The sequence below is a fragment of the Mustela nivalis genome (genome assembly GCF_964662115.1).
Source record: "Mustela nivalis genome assembly, chromosome: 16".
Lineage (NCBI taxonomy): Eukaryota > Metazoa > Chordata > Mammalia > Carnivora > Mustelidae > Mustela > Mustela nivalis.
The window spans coordinates 33,475,030-33,485,574 of record NC_139035.1 but is presented as its reverse complement, the minus strand read 5'-3'; the positions used below and the strand labels follow the sequence as shown (position 1 = coordinate 33,485,574).

Here is a 10,545-nt window from a genome sequence, read left to right as displayed (position 1 = left end):
CCTGGAATTTTCTTGAATCAATTACATGCTGACCCCCCCCAGGGCAGCCTGGACCCGCTTTGATACCCTGGCTTTAATGGAAACATACACGCTATCCACTAGCATTCATGAGCAATGACAAGATAGAACTGCACAACCGGGAAGATTTACTGAAGGCCTAGAACAGACACAAGGGAAAGCAGCAGAGACAACACCGGAAGTACAGCCGCACTCCCAGTCACAAACGGTGGAGGTCTGACCCATTCTCGGAGCGCTGCTTCCTGGGACTTAAAGGATGTTTATCCAAGTTGGCTTCATCATAGACACATTCACCCTTTAGCCAAGCTGTGTTCAGAATCACGAGGCCGCTCCCAGAGGGACTGCCCAGGTCCTGACAAAGCTAAAGAAAAGAACTATAATCGTGAATAATCATCACACTTCTCACCTTCTCAAAATGAAAATAGCTTTGCTTATTATTTTTGTTTGTAAAATTAATGCACAGCTCTTGCAAATACCAAATGCACGGGCTGCCTACAGGAGTGGAGAAGAAAGTGAAATTTACCCATAACTTCACCATCACACACAACCCTTGTGTATGTACTGGATACATGTTACCACTTCACACAACAAAACAGCATCACACTGTGACATGCTTTCTTCTCACTTACATATTGCCAGGTCTTACCAGGTGCAGCAATGCCCAGAGAAGCTATGGGTTGTGAGAAAGTCTAGCCAGAATGCCACAGCCTTTCTCTTGGACTCAGAAGCTTGTCCCTTAGCAGCCAAACTGAGATGGTGGCCTGGGGCCAGTGCTTGGAGGGGAGGGGGAAATGAGACATTACATTTTATGCCTCTTTTCTAATCATCATTACATTTTTGCCTTTAATGATATCCCAAGGGGTCTGTGAAAGATGCCAACAGATTTTCTTGGGCGCCTGCTTTGGGTGGTCAATCCAAGCTCACTCCCTTCTAAGGAACAGCCTCACCCACTCAAATGCAATGAGGGGTGTGATCCCAACATACATAAACAACCACGAGTCATTTAAAAACTCGTATAACTTAAAAATTTGTAACAAGTTAAGACACAAATTACTCAGGAACAAGTAATGATCTGGATTAAAAAGGAAACATACTCCAGATAAAGAACAGATTAATGAGACAGAAGGAATTTTATCAATAACAATTTGAAAAGTTTGATAAATACATAATTGCCTAGGAAAATAATAACATTTGCTCAAGAAGAAAATTTTTTTAAACTGAGAATTCATAACAATGAATGGAATCAGTGTTTTAAAATGGTCTCACACTAAATACTGGGCCCAAATGGTTTCATAGGCAAGTTCTAACAGATCTTTAAGGAAGTAATCATCCCAATCTTATAAAAACTCTTCCTGATAGAAAAAGAAAAAGAAAAGAAATACTCTCCAACTCAGTTTATAAGGATTTTATAACCCGACACCAAATCAAACAATGACATAGTGATGGAGGAAAAAATACAGGCTCATTTCATTTATGAATACAGAAGCAAAAATCATAAATAGAACATTGGACTTGCAAATTAAATTCTACAGTTTATAAAAATGATAATAAACCATGACAAAGTTGGGCTTAATGCAAAGTTGGTTTAATGTTAGAAAAATCTATAAATGTAATTTACTGTACTACCATATTAAAGAAGAAAATGTGTATCATTCCGATAGATCTAGGTAAGACATTTTTAAAAATCATAGTAAATTCACTATTAAAGAAAGAAATCTTTCAGCAAATGAGGAATAGAAGGGAACGTGTTTAGAATGATACAAAGCACATATAAAAAATTAAGCAAATGTTGGGAAAACACTAGAATATTAGCCTTTAAAATTGAGAATGAGGCAGAGATGTTTGGGATCACCACATCTTTAATCCTCACAGCGGACATTCTTGCCAGGACATTACCTTAAAAAAATAATAATGATCATTCAGAGGGAGAAGGACTGGAAATAAGAAATAAAATTGTCACTATATGCAGCTGATATGATCATTTACATAGAAAATCCAAGGAATCTACAAACACTTAGGAATAATAGGAGAATTTCACAAGGGAGCTCAATAGAAGATTGCTATAAAACAATGAATTGTTGTTTCATACCCCAGCAACAAAAATAATTAAAAAGAAGATATGATTTACAATAGCATTAGAGGACATCCATCATCTAGAAATAAATCTAACAAATGATGAATTACAACCACTGCAGGGAAAATCAGAAACTTTCAGGAAGACCCAAACAACGGAGGGCTATGCCAAGTTCACCGAAGGAAAGATTTGGTTCTCTCTAAATTAATTTACAGAGAAGTTTTGATCGAAATCCAAAAGGCTGTTTTGGGGGAAGAACCTGATAAGCAGATTCTAATACATATGAAAGAGTAAAGAGCAGAGAAAAGCAGGCTACTTTTCTGAAGAAAATTAGGGTTTTCCCTTGCGCTACCCATATCGGGACTTAGAAGCTGCAGTAGATGAGACAGCAGCAAAGGCCCTGGGGTACACAGGGTGACCAGCAGACAGAGTCCAGGAACAGGCCCACATTTATACAAAATGTTGGCATATGACAGGATGGCATTTCAGATCAGAGGGAAAGGGGAAGCTACACAGTAAACAGAATGGGAAAGTGGTTATCTGTGTGAAAAATATATGACATTGGATCAGTGCCAGTTACTCACCCTGGTCTCTAAGTTCCAACCCCACACTTCCAGACTCTTCTCTATAATGCTGGGGAGAGTGTGTGTTTGCTCTGTTATGGGAAAATATTAAATTCTTCTACAGAGGCCAAGAAAAGCAAACAGGATGGGCAAAATTCATCAGCTGTGTTCACTATAGATAATACATAAACAAGTCTTGCGAGACATTGGCAGAATTCAGATAAGCTAAAAGTAGGTAGCCAGTTTTTAATCTGCAAAGACATGTAAAAATAAAATAAATGGAATATATTGTAAAAACAATGGAATGAGCAAGAGTATTACTTACGGGTGGAAAGGGATAGAAAGATTAAGTCGCCATAGGGTAGAGAGTATATCACCTCAGGGGTGACAACCAGGTCATTATCTACCTAAATTGTCTGCCTGTTGGTGACACCATTCTGGTCCCTGTATGCTCTGCCCCAGAAATGCTAACAAAAGGGATGGCTGCACAGAACAGTGACGAACTCTGTGAGGAGTAGACCTGGGACCAGGCCTACCTGCCCTTGCATCGCCCAACAAAGCAAGTGGTGGTGGCAACATTGGCTCCAACCATGTTCTGTCTACTGCTCTCTTACCTAACTTCAGTTCTGGTCCTCACAACCATAACATCGGAGCAGAACGGAAGACTGGGGTTCTTTCACCTGGCTTGCTCCCTATCCCATGCAGACTAACCTACCCCAGCTCTTTCCTCTTCTTTCTGGCTGTATGTTTTCAACGGACTCAATAACCTTTGTGACCTGATCATCATAATTCAGCCTGAGACTTCTGGCTCTGTTGTTCCTAGAGCTGGTCTATGGCATAGCCAGAGGCTCCTGTTTCATGGAACTAATGTTCCACTAGACACTGGGGCCCGGAATTCACACGCCATATTTCCCAGACCCCCTTTCCTGTGGGTTTCCAGTTCAGTTCTGCCAAGAGGAGGCACTGGAGAGAGACTGGGAGGCGGGAAGAGGAAGGAACGGGCTTTAAGTCCTCGTGGCCTCCCTGTGGCATCTGAACACCTCTGCCACCAAGGCTACCTTCCTTACTCAAATGGCATCTAAACCTGAGAGTTTTTAAAGAGCCCAAACAAGTTTGCAACACGGGAAGAGGTGTTGATTCTATAATATGAAATCGGAAAATCAAAATGAACAAAAGTTGTATTTATTATCCATAAAAGGTAAACTTAGCCAACTTGTAAGCCACAATTCAACTCCAACAGTTTTATATAAATGTAATAAAGTTTGAATAATAAGAACCAAATGATGTATACACTTTAAAACTCAAAAAAAAATTTTAATCATTTTCTTTTTTTTTTTTTTTTAACTCAGAGAAGTTATATTTAACATGGAGTGCAAGTCTATTTTAAATGGCTTGATACGATGTGTGTGTGTTGAGGCTGAGATGGAGCAACGTGCCACAGTAAGAATGGTCATGACCTAGAGGTCTGTAAAGGGCCTGACAGAGTCTCTCACTCTGGATCTTTCTGTGGCACCCTCCACTATGAGCAGTGTAGTCACCATCCTCTTCTAGCACCAGATTAAGTGGTGAAGTAGGGGGCAGAGGCCAACGGGCAGCCAAGAAAGTCTAGAGCTTTGAGGAGACTTGAGAACTTACCTCTCTCTGACCGTGAGGAAACAGGGGAAAACAGGAAACCGGAAACAGACCGTGAGGCAGGAGCCCCAGGTGGACTCCTCTCCAGTGGTCGGACTGAACCAGAGTGTGTGAGTGGTGGGGCCAACCTTGTGTGTGCTTGAAGTGGTGTGTCTCAGTGACTCTGGAAAATAGGAAGGGTAACCACTAGTCGCTACCCCAGTGGCACAGGTGTGGTGCAGACCAGAGAAGAACAGCTCTGGTTTCTCAGAGGCAGGGATGTGCTGGTTTCCCATCCCTTTACTCCTATTTTTCCTCCCTGAAGGCTGCCCTCCACTTTGCATCCAAAGTGTCTTCTTTCTAAACTAGGGCTTCTTGAACTTAGTGTGCATAAGAATCCCGGGTATGCCTATGAAATTGCACATTCCGGACCCTAACCTTGATTCTGTGTAGACCACGCTTTGAGAAGGTCTGCACCAAAGCTAGTGAGAAATTCAGGTGCTAGAGACAAGTTCTTTTCTGTCTCCTGTGGGCCAGCTAGGGCAGACAAACGACATTTGAAATAACCAGAAGAAAAGGCAAAGAGTGAAGGAAGAGCCATCTAAGCCAAATTGGTTTTCCTGTCTAACAAGGATTAGAACCTCATATTTTGTTCAGGACCTCTCATTGGGTGTGAAGCAGCCCCAGTCCCTGGAACCAAGAAAGTTTTGTGGGGGGCGGCTAAGAAGGGGAGTGGGAGAGGAGCTCTCCTCTTTTCTTTATTATGGGGAGTCCCAAGGACAAATGCCTGATTTTAAAATGTATTTTTCAGCCTTTTCTGTCTCTAGCTGCAGGCCTTTGAGATCACAACGGTGATCAGATCTGAATCACCATTTACACTTTGAAACAGATTCATTCCATACCATTGTGTTCTATCAAATTTGCATCTTAAGCCTTTGGTTTTACTGCATGATGAAAGGCATTGTTTTCTACTTAAAGGAAAATTAGCCAACAGGATCAGAATAGAGAGCTTTGGATTTTGTTTTTAGGCCTGGACTGACTTCTGTACAAACCAAATAATAGTAGATCAGAGAAAGACTGTAAAGATTATTCTACTTTCATGATGCTAGGGAGTCTGCGGGCCAGTAAATCAAGAGAAATCAGAGGGAGCTGGTCTGACCTTCCTTCCCCCCTGCTCTGGCTGTGTGGCGCCCACATCATGGAAGACGGTGGACTGGGTATTCCTAACCCTGTGATTCCATTCGGGACCTCAGAGCACATTCCGAGACTGTGGTTTGTCTTATCCCCTCCCTGGTGCCATCATCTGTTCCTGCCTCGCCCTCTGTCCTCCAGCCTCTACCTCCCCCATTCAAACCAATCTGCAACTAGGCTGACTGCCCAGCTCAGTTTAGCAACCTCTAGAACAACTAGTGAGGAATAAGGAGCTCCAGGATCAGTCAGGTAGTAGAGGGTGGGGTCAGGGAAGTCCTTTTCCTGAAGAAAGAGCAAGATAAAGCCTGCAGAGCCACAGACCCAGAGCTGGAGAGGGGGTGCCCAACAAAGAGCCTCCTAGGGGTGGGGAGAGTCCTTCGTCTTTATGATGATGGTGACCGGCTCAAACTATGTGGGAAATTAGGGACGGTCACAGGAAAAGCCCTCCAAATTAACACAAATAGACAAATCCTGCAGGGGGGAAAAAATGAGAAGAAAATCGACAAGGATGCTTTGGGCGGGTGAAACGAATGACTGCTACATTTATGTGTCCTTCTCTGTCTTTATGCTTCCTTACCATGCGGCACAGTCTCTGGTGTGACAGTCACGAAATGCAGCAGGCATGTGCCGAGCTTTACCTAATATTCAGTATACTCACACTTGTAAACTCAGCTCCTCACAGCCAAGTCCTTCAGCGACACTGTTCTCGGCTTAAAGTTGAATATAAAGGAAAACAAAAAGGAAAGAACACACACGGAACTCCGAGGAAACCTGCCCCGGCCACCGGCCAGGCTGACACAAAGGGGTTAAAAGTTAAGTGGAAGTCGAGCTTGAAGGAGTAAGACGGGCCTCTATATAAAGTTGAACAAGTCGTCTGGGGCCCACACAAACCTCCACCTTTTTTGGCCTCCACGGCGGCAACCCCGGCCCCTGCTAACGTCCTCCGCCTGTGGGACTGAGCGGGGAAGCTCACGGTAGTGGCGGCCAAGGAGAGGGGCCGGCCTTGCCAGGAATAAAGAGGGAGGGGAGGGGAAAAAGCCAGCTCGCCCACCCCGCTCCCGGGCGGAGGGCGGGGGCAGCGCGTCCCGCGGGCCGAGCGCCTCTCGGGCTGAGCGCATCTCTCCGGAGCGGCGCGGGAAGGATGCTGGTCGGCAGGGGCGCGCGCGCGGGGCGCGGGATGCCGCGGGGCTGGACCGCACTCTGCCTGCTCAGTCTGCTACGTGAGTACCGGCTGCGCGCCCGGGCGGCCGGGGTGGGTCCTCGCTCTCCCGCGGCCGAGCGCGCAGAGCTCCCGGGGCGCGGGGGGGAAAGGGACCCCGACCCCCACCCACGCCCCACGCCCACGGCGGCTCCGGGCTCCGGCGAGACCGGGGCCCTTTGAACCGCGCCCCGCTGGGAACGGCGCGTCACCTGGGAAGCGGCGAGGTGGACTGGCAGGGCGGGGGACCCCCGCCGCCAGGGTCAGCTCCCCAAGGTACGCGCCCTAGGCTTCCCGGAGTCGGAGCCCTGAGACTCCTTGGAGTTGTTTCTAAAGTAAAGCGCTTCGAAGATTGCCAGAGTCTGTTCGCGTGGCTGGAGGTGCAGAGCGCAAAGTTGGAGCCAGAGCCAGGAGAGGGGAGGAGAGAAGAGGGAAAGTTTTGCGTCTGGGAGTTGATTCCGAAAGCCCAGGCCTGAGCGGCTGCTGGGAAAAAAGCGCAGGCGCCCGCTAGACCACCGGGACAGGGCGAGTCTGAATTGGACCTTTAAGGAACGGGATCGAGGCCAGCCTGGGAAGAGGCCCCGGCTCCGAAGCCCTGGAGGCCCAGGAGTCCCGCGGAGTTAGATGACCAGGGGAGTATGGAGTGAAGAACAGACCTTGAAACGATCCTTGCCTTTAGGATGGGAAAGCTGAATTACAACTGCCTCTTCCCACACCCACTCCCACTCCCAATCCGCTGGAGAGAAGCTGGCGGCAGATGGAGACTGTTCTGCGCGCTGCCTCCCTCTCCCCGGGCACCCCCAACCCTGGCACCAACTGAGACTTGTTACATTTGGGGGCTTTTTTCTCCTCCCTCAAACCCCCCTCCCCAAGTTCTAAAACTAGTGAATAGGTTAGCAGCCTAGTGGATGTCCTTCCACTCACCCACACTTGCCCCTACTCCTTAAGCTCTTGCTCTCACTTTGGTGAGGAGGTAATAGACGCTTAATAAATATTTATTCTTAATTGCTTTCATTTGGGGATAATGTTCTCCATCTCATCGCCTTGTGTTTAGAAGCTTTTCAGCTTGGTTGGTTGTTCTCCCTTTTGCTCAAGATTCTGCTTCCAGCCCTCTGGGGCTCCCAACTCCCTACTCTTCCTCCCTCCGAAAGGCCACCCACCAGGGCCCCACAGAGTGACCTGGGCCTGCCAGCTAGGCCCCTTTGCTCTCATTGTCCTCTGCTGTCCCCCTCTGCGCCCACCCAGTTGGAGAGAGACTCTGGGCTTGAGAAAGCTCTAAGTTAGGCTCTGGGTTGACCAGTTGGCAGCTGTGGACCTGTTGGGCAGGGAAAAAAGCTGTCACAGAGCTGATGAAGTCCTAGACCGGGGAACTCCCCTGGGTGCTAGAAGGTGCTCTCCCAGCAGGGGGGAGTTGATGAACAGCTGATCAAATGTTCTTCTCTCCTTTGGCTACACAGCTTATGATGACCTGGTCCCGGGCCGAGTGAGGCCCACCCTTTTTTTATTTCCTCAGCTGGCCAATTTCAGTCTTGCCTTGGCCTGCAGCAGGAGGTGGGGAGAGAGACTGAACTCTGGCAAAATCTGGGCCAGATATGCTGAGAATTCCCCTGTCTCAGCTTTGGGGTGACAGCTGGGGCATAGATCCCTATTTTCGATCTTGCCAGATGTCTTGGGTCAGTCTGGAGCTTTATATCTTCCCTGAGAACTTTCTAGGGTTTGTTTATTTATTTATTTATTTAATGCCAGGAGTCATTTTCTGTCCTGGTACACATTGTGGGACAAATGAGTGAGTGACCATTTGCTAACAGAGGAATATTGCAGGAATTTCGTGTGGTTACTGCAAATTTTAGGGCACTGAGGGGTTGATGGGTTTTGTGTCATGTACGCTGACAGAGAGCTTTGTTCCTGGAGGTCTTTCTGTCCCCATGAGAAGTTGGCATAAGGATGAGCACAACAGCCAACCAAAAGTAGACTCCTCGGGCTGAGGACGGGCTGCCTCGGTGGTGACCAGAGTCAGAGTGGGAGCTCAGAGGCCACCAGGTAGCACTGCCATGCCACCAGCTAGGAGGAGAAGCTTTTCAGGAGAATAGGAAACCCTGCTTGTCAGGCTCAGAGTATCTGTTTCCTCCAAGACCTCCAGGGCCTATCTTTCCTCTCGCCATAAGGACACCTCCCCCCCCCCCCACCGTCCCGCCCCTTCACATTCCTCTTCTTCCTTTGGGTCCTTCGTGCGTGCTGACCCCACACCCATATCCTGTCTGGGGCTACATGTAAGAGGGGAAAAAAGAAAAGGGAAAAGAATTTTATCAGATATTTTCCAGAAGAGAGAGGACTCCACCCTTTGAATCTCTGCCACATGGCGACTGAGGAGGAGCAGCCTTGGGGACCTCTGACTAATTCCGTGGCCCCCAGTGGTCCCCCTTGGAGGGTCGGTCCAGCTGGCAGCACCTTTGCCAATACGAGTCTCCAGCAGCATTCCTGTCAGACTGAGAAAACACGCCCGGGCATCTTTGTTCTTATCCCTTTGGCTCCACCTCCTGGGCCTCCTTGCTCCCGTGTCCTCACCTCTTTGCTTCTCTGAGTCTTTTGTCTCCAAGAGCTCAGGGCAAGGAGTGCCAAACTGCAGCAGATAAACTCGGGTGCAGCGTCTTACAAAAACAAATTTTAAAAAGAGGAACAAATTCCACTTCGCGGGGCCTCGTTGCCTGATTTCCTTTAGAGCCCAGGCAGGAGGGCCTGGGCTCACTTTCAGGGCTGGATGGTTACTCAGCTCCGCTGAGAGCGCCTGGCCTCCCTCTCTAGTTGACTTTGCCTGATCTCACGAAATGGTCCCGAGTGTGGGGAAGTGAGAATGTGAAGGTGTGGAACAAGAACACAACACCACCCTCCAAAAGAAAACGCTCGGAGTTGCCAGGGCAGAATTTCCTATTTTTCTGGATTTTGACTTCTCTAATGAGAACATTCTCTTCCCTTCTCAGCTAAGAAATAAAAACACATTATCTATAATTTTTCATCCCGAAGGCTCCTGACTTTGCTGAGGAGAAAGGAGCATGCATCCTGGGGGAGTAAGCTGCGCACAAATAGGGATGGACCAAGGTGTCCTCCGTCGTAGCACCTGTACTCTGTGGCCTCCCCACCCCCATCCCAGACCAATCTGCTTCCCTTTGGATGTGAAGGAAAAGGCCTTTTGGCTTAATTGGGAAGTCTGCTTCTTCTTGATCTGTGGGGAAAAGACACTAAGAACCCACAACTGATACCTTGTAGCAGAGCAGCATCTCTAGATAGCCAGCTTTGTTGTTAAAGAAAATGTCTTGGGGCTCCTGGGTGGCTCAGTGAGTTCAGCCTCCATCTTTGGCTCAGGTCATGATCTCGGGGTCCTGGGATTGAGCCCCACTTCGGGCTTTCTGCTCCACAGGGAGCCTGCTTCCCCCTCTCTCTTTGTCTACCTTTCTGCCTGCTTGTGATCTCTGTCTGTCAAATAAATAAATAAAATCTTAAAAAATTAAAAAAAAAGAAAGAAAAGAAAATGCCTTAATGAATCCCTGGGTGGGGAAAACAAACAAACAAACCAGGCCCTGGATATGCAGGGACAGACAGAAGACTGAGATAAAAATTAAGTGGAACTTTGTGTTTAACGGGCCCAAGAGACGCAGGTTGCAGGGATCCAGAGTCCAGAAGGAAGAGAGTGAGAGGAGGGGAGGTCCCTGAACCACCAAAGAAACAGTAGTGCCCAAGGGTGGAAAAGTCGCTTCAAGAAGAAACTCTCTGATGTGACAGGGGTGCTTAACACAGTGACGTCTAAGGAGTTCAAGCTTATGCCGTTGTCTTTTCTGGGTTGGGCTGTGAGCTGGCACCAGGCTCTCAAACCTCTGATAGACACACATTTGCCT

General features: G+C 47.7%; 1 protein-coding gene and 1 long non-coding RNA gene across 4 annotated transcripts in view; one reads left to right on the top strand and one right to left on the bottom strand.

The window, feature by feature from the left end:
* Window positions 1-239: 239 nt before the first annotated feature.
* On the bottom strand, window positions 240-7,023 carry LOC309850295. 2 transcript variants are annotated; one of them, XR_014304174.1, is made up of 6 exons: window positions 6,868-7,023; window positions 6,116-6,167; window positions 5,662-5,739; window positions 4,291-4,450; window positions 2,677-2,773; window positions 1,582-1,914 (listed from the first exon to the last, which is right to left on the bottom strand). It is a non-coding gene; the product is annotated as an uncharacterized lncRNA (long non-coding RNA). The 2 variants fall into 2 exon arrangements; XR_014304175.1 differs by lacking the exons at window positions 1,582-1,914; window positions 6,116-6,167 and adding an exon at window positions 240-379 and having other exon boundaries at window positions 2,677-2,906; window positions 6,868-6,964.
* Window positions 6,277-10,545, top strand: part of CD34 (CD34 molecule) — a 24,371-nt gene continuing 20,102 nt past the window's right edge. Inside the window, exon 1 of one of the 2 annotated variants that reach the window (XM_082704042.1) lies at window positions 6,277-6,677. In XM_082704042.1, coding sequence (XP_082560168.1) covers window positions 6,599-6,677 — 79 coding nt within the window. In that variant the 5' untranslated portion in view covers window positions 6,277-6,598. The remainder of the gene's footprint in view (window positions 6,678-10,545) is intronic. The other variant, XM_082704043.1, reaches the window with a different exon arrangement.